At 43.9% G+C, this 19,114-nt stretch overlaps 1 protein-coding gene across 2 annotated transcripts in view; it reads right to left on the reverse strand.

Annotated features, from left to right (window-relative positions):
- LOC147454751 (THO complex subunit 5A-like) overlaps positions 1–18,484 on the reverse strand; it is a 141,321-nt gene extending 122,837 nt beyond the window's left edge. Inside the window, exons 1-2 of one of the 2 annotated variants that reach the window (XM_086516591.1) lie at positions 18,303–18,484; positions 17,737–18,027 (exon numbers count right to left, since the gene is read on the reverse strand). In XM_086516591.1, the coding sequence (XP_086372717.1) occupies positions 17,737–18,027; positions 18,303–18,455 (444 nt within the window). In that variant the 5' untranslated portion in view covers positions 18,456–18,484. The remainder of the gene's footprint in view (positions 1–17,736; positions 18,028–18,302) is intronic. The other variant, XM_086516590.1, reaches the window with a different exon arrangement.
- Between the last annotated feature and the right edge of the window lie 630 nt (positions 18,485–19,114).

A 19,114-nucleotide genomic window follows, 5' to 3' on the forward strand; every position in this document is an offset into this window, starting at 1 on the left:
GAGATTACTCCACAGGAGTGGTGCAGTGAGAGAGAGGAGTGTTGGGAGCTCATCAACGGCCTAGCTCTCTGGTTCATCTGGCGGGCCCGCTGTTTCCGCATCTTTGAGACTCGTCCTGTGCCACCAGCAGAGACTGTTTGTGACTTTTGGCTAGAGCTGATCCATACTCTCAGAGGACAGCTTGAGGGACTACAGGGCAACTCCGACCGCATGCGGGAGCGCCACGAGGCTTTTCTTCGACTCTGGCGCCCTGGGCCTTTCTACACCATAGTCCAGGGGGTGCTCAAATGGCACTACTGTCCACCTGTGTGGCTCTTCCCTCCTCCCATCTCTTGATTTAGCCTCATTGTATATATGCTGTTTTTTCACTGGGAGAGTCTCCCCATCATGCTTGTTGTAGCCCTCTCTCGCAGAGGTGGATGTAGCCCTATGGGCAGTTTTCATTAACTAATAGAAGGATCTTTTTCTCGGAAAAAAAAATAAAAATAAGTGAAAATACCAATAAATAGGAAAATAGGCTAAATGAACTCGTAAATTCCCCTAACTGATGCTAATGGATTCTGATGGGAATTCCGATGATCATGTTGTGTGCAACCGGAGGATATGCATCTAAGCTAAGTGACGGGCATGCACGGTCTACGAATAGACTCACAAAAGTGCCAGATCATTGCTAATCTAAACTGACTGAACTGACGGGAACCTTGATATGGTGTAGCTTGTCCACGGACACATAGGGTTGGGATGTGTCACGTGACATTCTGGAAGATAAAAGCAAGAAAGTCCGAGAGTTTAAGGAAGGTGGACACTCCATCAAATTTGATACTTTTTCAGGATACTCAGATGCTTCGAAGGCTTTGTCTTTTATACAACAGTTTGACATCGCTTTCGCGGGAGGACGCCTCTCAGAGCACTCCAAGATTCGGAGAGCTGCCTCTTACTTTAAGGGAAAGGCTCGAACTTGGTGGTCCACGCTTCTTTTAAACAAGACTGCGCCAGTTAAATGGCTGAAATTTAAAAAGCTTTTTATTTCTTCGAATGACCAAGAAAGATGCAATAAATGCTTATTGCGAGAGATATTCTGGAGCTCTTTTCTACCCGCCTCTTCATTCAAGAAGATCTCGTTCAGAGAACAGATTGAGCGGTTTACGTTGCGTCTACCTACAGAGATCCGAGATCACTTGGAACAGAAGTCAGCTTCTATTCAGGAGTTGATGAGTCATGCGAAGCGGGGCTTTGCCATTCACTCTGGTAGTCTGACCTACCCCACAGATGAGGCCACGACACAACGAGCCGAACAGACTTCTGGGAATGAAAGTAGAAAGAAAAAGAGCAACCCAGACAAAAAGGATGCACGACCCAAGCTTACTCCCAGGAGCGAGCTCGATTCATCAAGGAGGGGAAGTGCTTTGGATGCGGGGAACATGGACATATCTCCGCGAAGTGCCCTAAAAAGGCACAGAAAGAACAGAATGATAAGGACGACGACAGGCTTGAGAGTTCGAGAGCAACTGAGGAACGTGGACGAAAAGGCAAGATGAAAATAGGACTGGTTCCAGATTGTGTGGGTATTGATCCCAACACCATGGACGAGAGTACATGTCACGATTGTGACTAGTTACACTCTTCTTGATTCATTACAGATGCAGATGCGAAGTGTGACTAACCCGGGAGGACTCCTGTTCTCGAATGGTCACACCCCTTCGCCCAAAAGACATACCTCTTCGCCAAAAGCCACACTCCTTCGACGACTGGTCACACCCCTTCACCTTACGGATGCGACTCTTCACCCAATGGTTGCAGCTCTTCGCCGAAAGGATGTGTCTTTTCGCCTAAAGTCATGTCTCTTCACAAAGAGACATGCCTCTTCACTGATGACTATTCAATTCCTATAAAAGGAACCCTTGTATCACACTTTCGATCAATCAAACACAGAGTCTTCTAAGTCTTGTTCTGAGTTCAGTTTCAGTTTCTTAAGTCTTAATCATGAGTTTAAGTACTTAATTAAGGATTAGCGACTAGAATCCTTACAGTGGTATCAGAGCAAATTTTTCCCGGGACCCGAAGGTTGTGAGCCTCTCACCCTCACCGCTACTCTCCCCCTTCCCGGAGTTGTATGGAAGCAGAAGAAAGATGGTCAGGACCCATGTCAGCATGAGGTGACTTTTTTTTTCTCAAACACATACACAAAGCTAAGTAGAAGATGGTAGACAGAGTGCTGTGGCGGCATACCGGTTTCACTTCGCAACTCTTCGCGAGGACAGGAAGAGTGTTACCCTCTCCTTCTTGTGCAAGTGCTGCACGCCGGTGATTCCATGCCAGTCCTTCACCAAGCACCTCCCAGCAGCTGAAAACGCAGGCAGCGCTGGCTGTTTTTTTTTTCGAAGAGGCATCAGCTTACGTTTTTAAAAACTTGCAACGCAGCGTTTTATTTAACAAAACCCAGCGTTGGAGTTATTAACCAAGGCCACCCTTTCACTTTATAAAATTTAGGCCGGCCGCCCAACTTACTTTTTAAGTGGGCACCCTTGGGCACCCCTTGGTGAAAAACATTTTTTTAAAAAAAACCAAGAAGCCAACGGCAGCCAGCGAAATGGCAAAACAGCGCCATCATGAGCAAAATTCAGCGCTCCCTCTTCTGCTAACTTCCCGCGCCACCAATTCTGGCCGTCAACAGACGTGCACGCAGGCTTGTTCAGAGTCATGGACGACGAAGCCTTCGATGTTCCCATCAATTTTCTCTCGTACATAGACGAGGTACCCGAAGAAATATTGCCAGAAAATCCTCCTCCGGCTCCCGAAGTGATAATTATACCAGATACCCCCGAAGCAGAACCCGTACCCGAACCGGAACCTGCATTCGAACCAGAAGTCATTCTCATTTCGGATTCCCCATCTCCAGTTCCAGTTCCAGTTCCAGCGGAAAGACAGGTTCCCGACTTCATTCCGACACCCGAACCTGCTCCTGTACCTGCATTACAGCCAACAGTGTTGCCCCAAAATTACCTGGTTTATGTCACTCATCGGCATGCCTCGCGCTCACAGGGCTGGGTGGTGTGGCATATCATCGTCACATGCGAGCCTCTTCATTTGCCACACTACGAGCACATACTGAGCTAGTACCCCCATTTGGCTTATTCTCTGACGGAGTGTCGCGTGGATTCAGTAAACGACATCATTTCCCAACAGCCTTTAGTTCGGGTTCACAGTGAGTTACAGCTTCCGGACTACACGCCTTTGACGCCAGACGACACACCTCCTATCGACGAGGTGGAAGATATCGAGGATTCGGATCTTGGACCAGATTTCTTAGAGGAGTGGGACGCAGCATCAGCAGCAGCTTCACCTTTTTACGGCAACCACACCTCTCCAGCTTCTCCGAGATATTCCCTCTGAGCCGTCAGAATGTCAGAGACAGGCAGTGCTGCACCAGACGATCCGATAGCCATACTTAGAGAACAAATGTCCATCCTCCAGGAGGCCCTCTCCACCGGTCTTGCATCCATGACCGCACGTTTGGATGTCCTGCAGGCCTTTTCTTCTTCGAGGACACAGCCAGCTACCCATTCAGTTTCTTCGGTAGCAGAGTCAATTCCTGAACAAGTCGACGCTCCGGAACCAGAGGTAGACAATCCTGAATTGAAATATCTTTTTAAAAACAGCACAAAAAAAGAAGATAGATGCAAAGTTGCCCGAGCCATAAAACGGTCGCCGCGATAAGCGCGTGCTGGACCATTGGCTTTTCAAAATGGAGGTTTACTTTTCAAATACTGATCTCATTGAAAGCAAGAAAGTTGCTTTGGCTAGCTCTTTACTGAAGGATACTGCATTCCTTTGGTGGCGTCGCCGCATCAAAGATGGAAAAATCACCGCTACTTGGGACAAATTCCGGCGCGTTCTTTGCAAGGCTTTTGAGCCTGCAAATGCCGATTTCCATGCCCGGTCTTCTCTCCGCCGCCTGAGCCAAACTGGCTCCTTGGCCGCGTACATCTCAGAGTTTCAGAAATTAACTCTTGAGATAGAGAAACTCAGTCCTTCCGACAAACTCCACAGTTTTGTTGACGGACTTGAGCCTTCCCTGCGAGATGATGTCCATAAATTTAACCCTGTCACACTGGATGCTGCAATCGCTTATGTTGAGCGACTTGGTGACAATCGGCGCCCACTCAGAAGTTTCCTTCCTGGTGATTGAGTTTTCAATTCTGCAAGCTCTTCACAACGTAATTACCAAGGACAAGGTGGATCTTTCGAATCAGGTTCTCAGCCTCCTTGGCTTTGTTGGCAAGCAGCCAATCAACGTTCTTGTGGACAGTGGGTGTTCTACTAATTTCGTCAGCACATCTTTGATTACTAAATTGCGCCTTCAAACTAAACCTAGTGAGGCAGCTTACCAAGTAGAACTTGCTGATGGTTCTTTCCTCGAGTGCAACAAAAGAATTGAAAAGCTGGATTTTCACATACAGGATTACCAAGATCAACTTGGTTTTTCAGTTATGCCCTTGTCACATTACGACTCGATCCTTGGCCAATCTTGGTTATTTCAGTATGATCCAATAATCAGTTTCAGAGATCACTCAATTCGGCTCTTTCACAAGCAACAAGAAATAGAGCTTCGTGGTCTTTTCAGTGCCAAACCCATTATATTGGTTTCTGCTTTACAAGTCAAACGGCTGGTTCGAAAACGTGATTGTGCTACTGCCTTAATCATGTTAAGAGATGTTAAACCCGGTGCACAGGAAGCATAAGTTAAATCCTCCTCAAAAATTGCCTATTTGCAGCAACCCTTCTTTCAACCACATTTGGACTTATTTCCCGACGAGCTACCAACAACTTTGCCTCCTCGGTGTCCCGTGGATCATCCCATTGATTTGATCCCCGGCCAACCTCCACCAATTCGAGCCCCTTATCGAGTTTCATACTCAGAGTCTCAAGAGATACAGCGGCAGCTAGAAGATTTGTTGGATAAAGGTCATATTCGCCCAAGCAAAAGTCCCTTTGGAGCTCTTGTTCTGTTGGTCAAAAAGAAGGATGGATCTATGCGTCTTTGCATCGACTATTGTGCTTTGAATAAGTTGACGATTAAAAACAAGTTTCCCCTGCCTCGCATTGACGAGTTATTTGATCAGTTATTGGGAGCAAAAATCGACTCCAAAATTGATCTAAAATCAGGGTATCACCAAATTCGCATTCGCATTGGTGATGAGTACAAAATAGCTTTCGCACAAAGTATGGTCACTACGAATTTCTGGTATTACCATTCGGGTTAACCAATGCCCCGGCCTCTTTCATGACGTTGATGAACGAAATATTCGGACCATACTTGGACAAGTTCGTGATCGTGTATTTGGATGACATTTTAGTTTTCAGTCGAACGATGGCTGATCACAAGGAACATTTGAAGCTTGTCTTCCAAGTTTTGCGAACCAATGTGCTATACATCAATAAGAAGAAAAGTGATTTCTTCAAGAATCGGGTGGAATACCTTGGTCACATTATTTCTGCCAGTGGCATTGCAGTCGATCCCAAGAAAATACAGGTCATAGTGGATTGGCCTTTACCGCTCACCATCTCAAATGTGCGCTCCTTTTTGGGACTTGCAAACTTTTATCATACCAAGGTCCACAAATTCTCCGACATTGCAGCTCCTTTGACTGAGCTTACCAAGCAGGATAAACTTCAATGGACTGAAGAAGCAGAACACTCGTTCAAAGCCCTTAAACATGCCTTGACGACAACTCCAGTTCCTTGACGACAACTCCAGTTTTGGCTATTGCAGATCCTACTCAACCTTTTCAAGTGATGACCGATGCGTCAGATCGTGCTTCTGGAGGTGTTCCTATGCAGAATAAGCGAGTCATTGCTTTTGACAGCCGCAAATTTTCAGCCATACAAATGAGATACCCAGTTTATGACAAGGAATTTTTAGCCATTGTTCATGCTTACCGCACTTGGAAACATTATCTTCTTGGCGCAGATTCCGTGGTGCAAACAGATCATCAATCATTGACGTACATTTTTACTCAACCGGTGATGAATCCTCGTCAAGGACGATGGGTTGAGTTCTTGGCAAATTTTCATATGATTATTCAATACGTGCCAGGCCTCGCAAATGCAGTTGCAGATGCCTTAAGCCGTCTTCCTCGAGCCATCAACTTTGCCATTTCCGGTGTGCAGATGGAAATACCTGCTTGTTTCAAGCATGAGTATTTGACAGATCGAGATTTTGGGGATGCATTTCAAGCCCTAAATCCTCTACTCCGACTCCTGCAGAGATGAATATGTTCGCAGCCTACACCATTGTCAATGACTTGCTGTATTATATTGATCGCATTTGTGTTCCACACAATACACCATTGTGGAAAATTTTGATCCAAGAACATCATGAAGTCCCTTTTGCTGCTCATCCAGGCATCAACAAGACATACAGATTGTTATCTGCAACATATTTTTGGCCACAAATGCAGCAAGATGTTATCAAGTTTGTCAAAGCTTGTCATTCCTGTCAAACAATGAAGGCCTCTCGACAACTTCCTCAAGGGTTACTTCATCCTTTGCCCGTACCTCAAGAAAGATGGGAAAGTGTCAGCATGGATTTTATCACTACATTGCCTCGTTCTCAAAAAGGCAATGCACAAATTCTCGTAGTGGTGGATCGGTTTTCAAAGATGGCACACTTTATTCCTTGCAAGAAAGCTGCCTCGGCACTAGACGTTGCGCAATTATTTGTGCAACACATTTTCAGATTACATGGATTACCAAAGTCTATTGTTTCAGACAGAGATCCAAAATTCACAGGGCATTTTTGGACATCCCTTTTCAAATCCCTTCGTACAAATTTGTTATTCGTACTCAAACTGATGGACAGACAGAAAGAGTGAATCAAATTTTGAAGAAATGCTTCGACATTACATACAAAGTCGATTGGGATCATGGGAAGAGTATTTGCCACTTGTAGAGTTCGCATACAATAACTCTATCCATTCAGTAACCGGCATGACTCCATTTCAAGCAGCTTATGGGCATACTCCTCTTATATCGACAAACTTTGTTCTTCAACACAAAGTAGCTCTAGCAGATTAGTTGGTTCAAGAAATGCAAGATTTACTTATTCAAGTACGTGACAAGTTGGTTCATGTCCAACAAAAGTACCAGAAACAAGCCAATAAGCATCGACGACATGCAGACTTCCAAGAGGGAGATTTGGTGTTATTATATGTAGCACCTCATCGCTACAAAACAGTGAAATCGGTCTTTCCAAAGTTGCGCCCTCGCTTCTATGGACCTTTCAAAATAATCAAGAAGTACTCAGTTGTCAGTTACAAGTTGGAACTTCCACTCTCATGGGGAAAACTTCACCAAACTTTCCACATTTCTTGGCTCAAACAATACATACAAGGAGATTCGCCAATTCCAGACTTATCTTCTTATGTGCCAGAAATTGAAGATGAACACATAATTCTTGTTCCAGAGAAGATTCTTGATGTAAGACAAAAAGAAACAAGACGAAAGATCACAACAAAATTTCTTGTCAAGTGGATGGATCTTAATGAGTCAGACTCAACTTGGCAGACGGATGAAGATATGCAGCAGTACCCAAACCTCCTTCAAGAATTCTTTGAAAAGCGGAAGACTTTCATCTGAACACGGGGTTTTAATGTAAATGGGAGGGAATGTCACGATTGTGACTAGTTACACTCTTCTTGATTCATTACAGATGCAGATGCGAAGTGTGACTAACCCGGGAGGACTCCTGTTCTCGAATGGTCACACCCCTTCGCCCAAAAGACATACCTCTTCGCCAAAAGCCACACTCCTTCGACGACTGGTCACACCCCTTCACCTTACGGATGCGACTCTTCACCCAATGGTTGCAGCTCTTCGCCGAAAGGATGTGTCTTTTCGCCTAAAGTCATGTCTCTTCACAAAGAGACATGCCTCTTCACTGATGACTATTCAATTCCTATAAAAGGAACCCTTGTATCACACTTTCGATCAATCAAACACAGAGTCTTCTAAGTCTTGTTCTGAGTTCAGTTTCAGTTTCTTAAGTCTTAATCATGAGTTTAAGTACTTAATTAAGGATTAGCGAATAGAATCCTTACAGTACAGAACTTTGCCGAGCTTGGGGCAAAGTGAAAGATCAAGAGGCCCTGATCTTCTTTGATGGAGGAGCCAAGGCCAACTTCATTTCACCGGAATTGGCGGCACGGCTCGAGATCACTCCTGATCGGATGGGACCACTTGCGGAGGCAGTTCTAGCGGCACCCGGCAGGAATGTAGCCATTACACGTGTCATTGGCAAACTTCGGTTGCATTGTCATGGATATTTGGGGCATGAGGACTTCTTTATAATGCCTTTGGAGGGTTGTGATGTTCTCTCAGGGATTCCCTGGTACCACAAGAATAACGCCGTGGTCGATTATTGGACGAGGAAAGCGACTTTGACTACAGAGAAGGGCAGAACAATTGTACTTGATATTAAACTGAAGGGCGAGTCTGTCTCTATTGTATCGGCTTCGGCCATTTCAAAATTAATGAAATCCAGTCTATTTGTTTACTCGATCTTTATGAAAGAATTGAGCGATAAGGATAGGACAAATATGTCTAAACTTGATAAAGAACGCCAAGATTTTCTCCACTCTCACACCGATTGCTTCTCAGAAGGCCTACCAGGCGAGTTACCACCTGCTCGTCCTGAAGATCATACCATTGATCTGATACCTGGAAGCACACCATTGAACCGGCCACCTTACCGTGTGAGCCAAGCACAGAATGAAGAGATTATGAACCAAGTGAAAGACCTCTTGGAAAAGGGTCTTGTCCAGCCTAGTACTTCACCGTATTGCTCTCCAGTGTTGTTGGTTTTGAAGAAAGACGGATCTTGGAGAATGTGCATCGATTATAGAGCTCTCAACAAAATCACCATCAAGAACAGATTTCCGATTTCTAGGATCGATGATATACTCGACAGGTTTACAGGGATCCTCGTGCTTTAGCAGGATTGACTTGGAGAGTGGATATCATCAGATCCGAATCGCGTCGGGAGACGTCTACAAGACAGGCTTTCGGACTACTTTTGGGTTATTTGAGTTTTTGGTGATTCCTTTTGGCTTAACGAATGCTCCTGCGACATTTAACCCAATGATGGATAGGATTTTTCGAGAGTACAAGCTGCTTCAGGTCTTTCAGGCATTACGAGATCACAAGTTAGTGATTAATGCAAAGAAAAGTGAATTTTTCCTACCAGAGATACACTTTTTGGGACACATTATCTCAGCAGCAGGAGTGCAAATGGATCCGGCCAAGATAGAGGCTATACGTGATTGGCCAGATTTGAAGAATGTCCATGAAGTTAGAAGCTTCTTTGGACTGTGTTCGTACTACAGGCGGTTCATACGAAAGTTTGCAAAGGTTGCTTCCCCTTTGCATATCTTGACGCAGGAAGGAGTCCCTTTCTCGTGGGGATCCACAGAGGTGACTGCCTTTCAGACATTGAAAGAGAAATTGACTACGGGACCAGTTTTGACTTTGTCGGACTTGCAGAAGTCACTTGAAGTATATTGTGATGCTTGTGGTCGTAGTCTGGGTGCAGTCTTAATGCAAGAAGGCCGTGTCATTGCTTACAAGAGCCGATTGTTCTCAAGGCCGGAGATGACGGCACACATTTATGAGAAAGAGCTTTTGGCGGTAATCCATGCTCTTACTCAATGGCGGCATTACCTACTCGGAGCGGATTTTACTGTCTTTACAGACCATCAGAGTTTGCGCTACTTCTTGTCACAGAAGCAGCTCTCGGAAAAGCAGATGCGGTGGGCGAATATCTTGTCACAGTTTCACTTCCAGATTGTCCACGTTCAGGGACAGAAGAATGTGGTGGCATATGCTTTGTCTCGGAAGCCGTTGCTTCTGGCTATTTCTGTGATACATCATAGGAGCTTCGAGGATATGGTCGACCAGTATGCCACAGATACAGATTTTGGAGATATTTTCATACGGATACAGGATGGGGAGACAGTAGCAGGATACTCCATTCGGGAAGGCTACTTGATGAGAAAAACCATGTTGTGCGTTACACAACCGTTGAGGGAAAGGTTATGACGGAATGCCACTGTCCACCTTTTACCGGTCACTGCGGCATTGCTACCACCATGAAAGGGGTAGAGAGATACTTCTTTTGGCAGAGACTCAAAAAGGATGTGGAAGACTTTGTGCGCGGTTGCTTAGTATGCCAGAAGGTCAAGTTTGACAAGCATAAGGCACAGGGATTGTTACAGCCTTTACCCATACCCACCCGCCCCTAGGAAAGTATTGCAATGGATTTTATTTTTGATCTCCCGAGAACATAGAGTGGTCACGATGGTATCTGGACTGTTATTGACAAATTTAGCAAACACGCTCATTTCATTCCAATGAAGAAAACAGTCAAGCCGGATCACTTAGCGAGACTGTTTGTGGCCCAGATCTTCAAATTACATGGCATGTCTGAGACGATTGTCTCCGACAAAGACCCCAGATTTACGAGTTTGTTTTGGAAGGCAATTTGGGAGAACATTGGCACGCGGTTGCAGTTCTCGTCATCATTCCACTTGCAGACTGATGGGCAATCTGAGATTGCAAATTCAATGGTTCTAGATTTATTGAAGTCTTATATCTCATATCAGAAGACTCAATGGGAAAAGTACCTACCTTTGGTGAATTTGCCTACAATAACACGATACACTCTTCGACGGGGAAGGCACCGTTTAAGATTGTTGAAGGTACTGGGAAGGTTCCACCCTTCCTAAGCACGAAAGATAAGATCTTTGAAGCGGATGACTATACGCGAGATTTGGATACGGCTTTTACCAAGGTTCGCGAGACTTTGCACAAGTCTCAAGAACGATAGAAAAAGGCAGCGGATCGCAATCGTCGCGACTTGAAATTGAAGGAGGATGATTGGGTGCTCTTACGTTTTGAGAAGGCACACCTAAGAAAGAAAAAGGGAAAGGAGAGGATTTTTCCAAATGTCAATATGCGATACTACGGACCTTTCCATATCACTGAAAAGATAAATGATGTCTCCTTCCGATTGAAACTGCCAGATACTTCGAGGATTCACAATGCATTTCATGTGAGTCTCTTGAAACCTTTTAAGGGTGATGTGCCTGATGATGGGGAGCCTGATGAGCAACCTGAAGTGGAAGAAAACGAGGAGATCCTTGTTCCTGAACAGATTTTGACACATAAGGATACAAAGAATAAAGGAAAAGCCCGGAGGCGGTTCTTGGTTAAGTTCAAGAACTATCCTGCATTGGATGCAAAGTGGATGGAGGAGGAGGACCTAGCAGATACTCCTCAGATTGTGAAACTTTACCTCGATGCTTTTGGTTTAGCATAGTCTACTCCAAACGAAACCCAGAATTCAGGTTGGCCGGAGATCTGGTGCAATGGGATGCATAAGAGAGGAGTCACTCCGCTCCTTTGTCAACAGATGCCTTGATTTAGGTACTAGAGTCACTGATGTGTCTTTGAGCTTCAGAGATACTGAAAGCTGACAGTATTCTGCTGTATGACTTTATGAAATGGAATTCGTGATTATAATACTGATTTCTTCTTGACTTCTTTCAAGTGCAGGAACTGATAGACGAAATGACTGCAGCATTTTGGTATGATTGATCTCGAATAGACATTGTTGCAATAGGGGTTAGTCAATCGGACATCGATAAGGTCTCGATTGGACCTAGATGCGATTGTTAGCTACATTGCCGATAAATCATGGTCTAAGATCCAAATAAATGTTGAACGTCAGGATGATATCCTGTGATGTCTAGTGATGTCTTGTGATGTCGTGTGATGTGACTATCGATTTGGTACATGTGTAACAGTCAGTGTCTGCTAAGACGGTTTATGGCTTCTGTCGCTTTTTGCAAGCGTAATCGAGGGCGATTACAATGCTTTCAAGAGGGGGTTATGACACAAAGGGATGACGTGGCTACCGAGAGCAGATACTGCCAAAAACCCTAATTCCTGCAAACCCTAATTTTTGCCAAAAACCCTATTTTGCAAAAACCCTAATTTCTGGAAACCCTAACCCTAACCCTAACTGCTGGCTGAAACCCTAAAATGGCTGAAACCCTAACTTGGCGGCTGAATTGCCACGTGGGAGCAGTACGGATGTTTCCGGATTTTGCAGAGCTGAAGAGAAGCCAGCAAGCGATGCAATTTTCATGCTTTTTGGCTACGCAATTTGGGGGTTTGTGAGAGAGACTGGATTTGCTTTATTTTTGCTCTCTTGAGAGAGAGAGAGAATTTTGCTTTTGAGCTGGAAGCTTTTGGGGCTCTGCTTTTGGGCATCCCTTGTAATCTTTAAGTAAACGGTTTAGGGCTCACTCTGCAGAGCATCTGGACGCAGAGTCTGAGAGTGAAACCCTAACCGCTCTCTTGTACTTTGACGTTGATTAATACATAAAGAAATACCGAAAGGGGCGCCAGTCTTTGGGGCCAATATCTCTAGGCACGGAACTCCGCCGGGCCAATGCAAATCTATTGTGATCTGTGAATTGTTTTGAAGTGGTTATTTGGTGCTTTCGTGATTGATTCTTGACTTGGAGTGTCCAAGTCTGTTACACTTGCTATCTTTAAAAAACACAAGATCTCTTTTCAAGGCATCACTGAAGCTATCACAATCCCTTCTACCATGGTCTGTGCTATCACACCATATGCATTTGTGCACAAATCCTTCTTTGCTTTGGGATTTCTGTCCAACGGGTTGCCCTTTCTCTTCCACCCTCGTTAGCTTTAACTTCATTTCCAGCATGCCCTTAACAAGCTCATCAAGCATGGAGTTGTCACCTTTTGGACTCATAGTAACAAGCTTTGGAGGAATCTCAGGCATGTTGGAGGTAGAAGTAACACAATTCACCACCATTTTATCTCTATGGCGTTGCCTCTTAGCAAGCAATGAGACTGCGTTCCTCAACCTCTTTCCACTCAGCCTTTAGACCCTGTTATATATTCTTGTCTTCAAGGAGTAGCTCTAGCTTTCTTGGAGCTTAGTACCTGCAGCTTGAGAGAACAATTCCGTTTTTTCACTATCCAAAGTAGCCCGCTCTGTTCTTGAAAGATGAGCATAGTGCTGCTCAAACTCTCTTAACAGTTTAATGATGGAAAGTCCTTCTTTTGGCTTTGCAACCCATACCAAGAAAGTTCTTTTTGTAACCCTTTCAGAGTCCTCCATAAAGTATTCCTCCTATAGGGCTAATTTGAATTGCTCCCAACCTTCTCCATGCTTCTCCTTGATCCCCCTTACACGGTCTCTAATCTCGGGGACCACAACAAGCTCAAAACTACGAATCATGTCCACCTCTGGAACACGTTGTAGCTCCATCTCCTTTACATAACCATGAAGAAACTTTGTGAAATCTTTCCCTTCAAATTGGTCACAATAGCTTGAAGGGCTTTGGTTGCTGACACCTCCCTTCTCTCTGCAGCCTCTTGTTGTTGCATAAACATGGCGAATGTTTGAAACATTTGCATTGTGCCTTGATCAAAACGCATGCTTTGTTGCTCTTGCTAATCCATAGCTTTAATTATTTGTATTTGAACCTTTCAAAACAAGTTATTGAACCCCCATCCCAACTGCTTCACGTCGGGTTCACCAGAAATGGTGGAAGTGTTGGTCTAGCTGGAAGGTGTAAAACCTCTGGTTGTGAGAGTTCGTGATGAGAGTCACAAACACTTTAAGAAAAAACATTTATGGAAAATCACCAACTCTCTTTCTAAAGATGACTGAAAAACTAAGAGTGTTAGTGACAAGATAGTCACAAACCCTCTCCTCTATTATGCTTGGAAATTGCTTGTTTTCGTAGACGAGTTCGTCACGAAAGGATCACCAATTCACATCCAATTTTACTAAAGAGCAATTAAGAACAATAAACTTTCAGCCATGAAACTTCAACTCTCATAGAAGCACAACTTTCAATCAAAACCCAAACCTCTTTCATGGAAACATGTAGCCTCGCTCCCAATTACATAGTCGTAACTTCAAACAATTGAAAGGAATACATAAGCTTCCACCTTCATGAAAACCATTTTCTGAGTTTGCACAGATTTAATCATTTAAGAGCTTCTATATTGAAGCCCACACACCAATTTGATAAAGGGAAACCCTAATTCACTCCCTCACAAGCTCAGATACAAGATTGCGAAGAGGCGGAACTACACTACACATAGATTGAGCAACCATGGAAGCAATTTCATAGTAGTGATTAATTACACGTTTTTTCACTAAAAAGCAACCATCTCTCTCTTCTCCACGGCATTTTCAGCTGAGGTGTCAATTTTTGGGCCATTTTCCCACTTTGGGCCAAAACTACGCCATTTTCAGCTCATTTTTAATCCAAAAAAAAACATATACCTAGATGAATCCAGGATAAGCCCAGATTCACCCTTAAAGGAAAGTGCAAGGTATAGACCCATGGTAGTCACCCACAAGACAATATAACCATCAACTCCATCATGCATAGTATTGACTAAATACCACGACATCCCCACTAACGTCGTCAGTGCCCAATAGTGGGTGTAGAACAAGGTACTAACATATGCTCCCAAACACAAAACACACCACACGCACACACACATGAGCATACATCAACACAAAGTTCAGCGTACTGAGTTTCTGTCATGACTCCGGAGATCAAGGGCAGACTCAGCCATAATGAAGCCTAGCACTAAAAGAAGCATTAAATCGAAAAAATTAGCACAAAAATGAGGTAGTTGATAGGGCATACGCACCACAAAAGATAGAAAGAATTAGCGCACAATATCAACAGGTCGTAACTCGGACGAAAACTTCACAATGTGAAGTCTGCATGTCCGCAATACGACTAAAAAATATACCTAGATGAATCCAGGATAAGCCCAGATTCACCCTTAAAGGAAAGTGCAAGGTATAGACCCATGGTAGTCACCCACAAGACAATATAACCATCAACTCCATCATGCATAGTATTGACTAAATACCACGACATCCCCACTAACGTCGTCAGTGCCCAATAGTGGGTGTAGAACAAGGTACTAACATATGCTCCCAAACACAACACACCACAAGCACACGCACCAAAAAAAAACCATTTTTTGATGCAAAAGATTCCAAACAGAGTCAAAAAAATCCCAAAAATTATAAAATCACTCGCATAAGCATAAAAAGCATAAATGTGCATCAGTTTGCATCAATATTCCATTTTGGGTCACTTTCTATGCAATTTTACGACGACGCTTGTTAGCTGCTATTTTCGGCAGTTTTTGCCCACATTGGTCTTTGTAGGCGAGGTGAGTGTGCTGCCATGAAACCTTGGAATATGTACATCACAAAACCAAAATAGGCATCTTATCAAGTGGGAAAGAACACAAAGACGCAACATCCAAGGCCACGACTCCCCAGATAGGTATGTACATGATAGCGACCACAATAGCCACTTCAACATATATCAAAATATGTACATGATTGCTTTTATTTACATGCATCCAGAAGTGTCAAAAGTGAGGTGCATGTTCTTATTTCACACTATGTACGTGCCACGGCACAACAGTGGGAATTGGCCAATACCTCTGGGCACGGAGCTACGCCACGCCGTGTCGACTTTATTTAAACTCTGATAGGAGCTTGTGAAGTGTTTTAAGTGATTCTCTCGTGTGTCGGGCCAGATTTTCGACTTGGGGTGCCCAAGTCTGTAACACCAACCTAACGGGTGAGCAACATAGTGAAGTGCACCGCCGTAAACAGATACGTTTACCTCAAGAATGGTCAGGCATAGCCACAAAACAGCCCTTACTCCCTAATCTGCTCCTAGGAGATATTGGAGCCACCACCGGACAAAAATCTGAACTCTAACAGGATCCTAATCTGATGATAGCCACTTTTCATATCGATTCTATTAAAACACGTAGAACCCTGTAGCCTGTCAAATATATCATCTACCTTGGGTATTGGAAACATGTTCTTGATGGTGATTGTATTGAGAGCTCTCTAGTCAATGCACATTCTCCAAGATCCTTCTTTCTTTAACATTAGAAGCACTGGTGATCAATAAGGTGATGTACTAGACATGATTAAACCCTTTTCTAGAAGTTCTTTCACTTGATTCATGAATTCCTCATTTTGGGCTCGGCTTACTCTGTAAGGTGGCCAATTCGGTGGGGAGCTGCCAGGTATCATATCAATCGTGCAATCTTTGGGTCTCTCGGGAGGTAGCTCTCCTAGCAAACCCTCAGAGAAACAGTCAGCTTGAGCTTGCAAAAGTTCTTGTCATTCTTTTTCCAAGTCCGAAAGATTCAAGTTCTTATTTTCATTAAGTTCATTCAAGTAGATCAAGTAAACAAAGAGATTTGATTTTATTAATTAATCTTGAAATGATCGAAGCCGATAAAAGTAGGACAGACTTGCCCGTCGATTTTACATCAAGAGTAATTTCTTTGCCTTTCTCATTCTTCAACATGGCCTTTCTTGCCGATAATCCACCATGATGTTGTTCTTGTAGTACCATGGGATCCCCAAAAGGACGTCACCACTCCAGAGGTATGATGTAAAAGTCCCCGTGTCCTAGATACCCCTAGCAATGCAACCGACGTTTGCCTATGACACGTGTCATGGCAACATCTCGCCCTGGTGCCGCTAAATTGCCTCCATCGATGGTCCCCTTTCTTGAGGCATGATTCCCAGTCAAGCCGCCAATTCAGAGGAGATGAAGTTGTTCTTGGCTCCTCCATCGAAAAATATAAAGACTTCTTGATTGCGTACTTTGCCCCATGCTCTGCAATGTTCCGTACCCTTGTCTATCTGCTCTTGGCTTATCCCCACAAAATTCGGAACCAATCATACCTTTGTCTTTCCTTTCTTTGCACGCTCCTCTACCGCTTCCGCTTTGGAATTCTTTGGTTTGTCCTCAACCTGCTCCTTTGGTGCTTTGTTAGGACACTTCGCAAGAATATGCCCTTGCTACCCACAACCGTAACATTTTGTAAGGTGCAGCGGAAGTGAATGTTGAACTTTGCTCAAGATAAGTGCTCCGAACTGTGCCCCAGGGTTCCTTTTACTTACGGAAGGGAGAGCCTTCCGTTCCTTTAGTGAGAGAGTGCAATGGACACAAACAAAGTGGTGAACACTGTGAATGAAGGTGCATGAGACTGAGAGATAAAGAGAGAAGAATACGACACCAGAATGTTGTCAAACCCTCCTCCAAAGGCCCCACTCTCTATGGTGAGAGTGGTCTACTATTGATTGCACAAATCTATACAATGCTTGAACTTGCCGACGATGTCGATGAGGACGATGACGACACGGGCTGAAATCTGAAAATGCTAATGGCTGAAATCTGCAAATCTTTATCTGCTGAATTCTGACTCTATGTCGATGACGACGATGCGACGACGACACACTGAAAACGCAAATGCTGAAATCTGCGTTTTCCGAGCCAAATCTGCAAACTTCGCGGGATCTGACCATGCGGCGAGGATCTTGCCTTCGAAGTTCATGGAGATCAACTCCAAAGCAATAGCTTGTAGCAACTCAAACTACAAATGGACAACTAGCCCATGGGCCATTTATGAACGTAATTGAGAAAGGATTTCCATCCTCGTTCATCAAAGCATTAATGTTTTAAAAATAAATTTGAAAAGATGGGCATAAATGCTTGTTGGTTCTAAATGCAAACCCACCAACACACCCTATCAGAGCATCCAAAAAGATAGTGTGACATTGACCTGATAGAGCTCAAAATTGAGGCGCTCCAACATCTCCTTGTGTGGATCCTCTCTCAAAATGGGATCGTTATGGAACTCAGCAGGTGCATCTCTGTAGAAATCTTCCGCAGGTACCAGTTCAATATATGGATATTTCGACTTGAAATCCTTACAGGCACTGATGGCTTTAAGATAGTGATTCTTTTCATATAGAAGGTTGTTGAGCTGTAAAGTGGTGTAATCAACTGGTAACTTGGCTGCTTCCGTCTCTTGTTTAACATGGTCTTCATCTTGCAAAATTACCCGATTGATCTGCCAGTGCCAATACCATAATCTATGTACTGAGCTCTATACACGATGAGGGTGAGCTTGACCATGAGTTCAGTGCATGCAAATGAGTGTGTGTGTGTGTGTGTGTGTGTGTGTGTGTGTGTGTGTGAGTGAGAGAACCAAATGTTTTGGGGTCACTTGTGCGTTCTCAACGAGTGTGTAAGCCTGTAAATGTGTGGGTGTGTGTGTGTGTGTGGCTCGCGCGGTTAAGGTGTGTGGCCTAATGAGCAACAGAAAAGTAGAGAGATTGTACTGACCTGGCGGAGATTGAGAAAAGCGACTGAAGCTTGAGTAAAGAGCTCCCGAAGATCTGAACGGTTTCTGCCCTCCTTCTTGATAAACAGTATTTTGGCGAGAATTTCCTCGATGCTGCCTCTCGTCTCCGCCAGAACGTCGTAAGATGTCTTCATTTCTGCTAGTTTATGAAGCCATAATGTTTAATTGAGAGACTTCATATATGGAGCCACAGGGTTTAATTTTGAGAGAGAGAGAGAGAGAGAGAGAGAGAGAGAGAGAGAGAGAGAGACCTTATTTTTTAATAGACCTTAATAGATATTATTATACATATTATTTTGATCAGAAGGCCACCACCCTTTCTGATTGAAGTGTCTTAATACTTTAAATCGGCATAAGAGATCCAATCCTTCAATAACCTTGCAGAGAGTGTCCAATCCAGCCTTATACTTTGCAGGATTTAAGACCAGTAAGACATCACGGCAGCGTGTAGTTTGCCCAGGAGCAAAGCTAGCCAAAGCTAGGCCAACAAGATATAGCATCCAAGGTACCAGTTGTGTCCGACGAAAAAGACCTTCAGGTTTTTTAGCGCTAAGAGGAAGGAAGTAATGCTAAACCCTCCAAATAACAACCAGTTTAAGCTTGATAATCATATCAGTACTACATTTCTTAACCCTACAACATACTTTTGTAAAGTAGATAGTTTTACGCTGCTTACTCCTCACCGCATCATCGATACTCAGTCAGAACAAGTGAACACCATTCATATAAACAACAAAAAAACCTTAACCCATGTTAAAAATCCAACTTAGATGATAGCCCTAATGAGCTCGTT

This window comes from Adiantum capillus-veneris, chromosome 7 (assembly GCF_014529385.1).
Source record: "Adiantum capillus-veneris isolate H3 chromosome 7, ASM1452938v2, whole genome shotgun sequence".
Classification (NCBI taxonomy): domain Eukaryota; kingdom Viridiplantae; phylum Streptophyta; class Polypodiopsida; order Polypodiales; family Pteridaceae; genus Adiantum; species Adiantum capillus-veneris.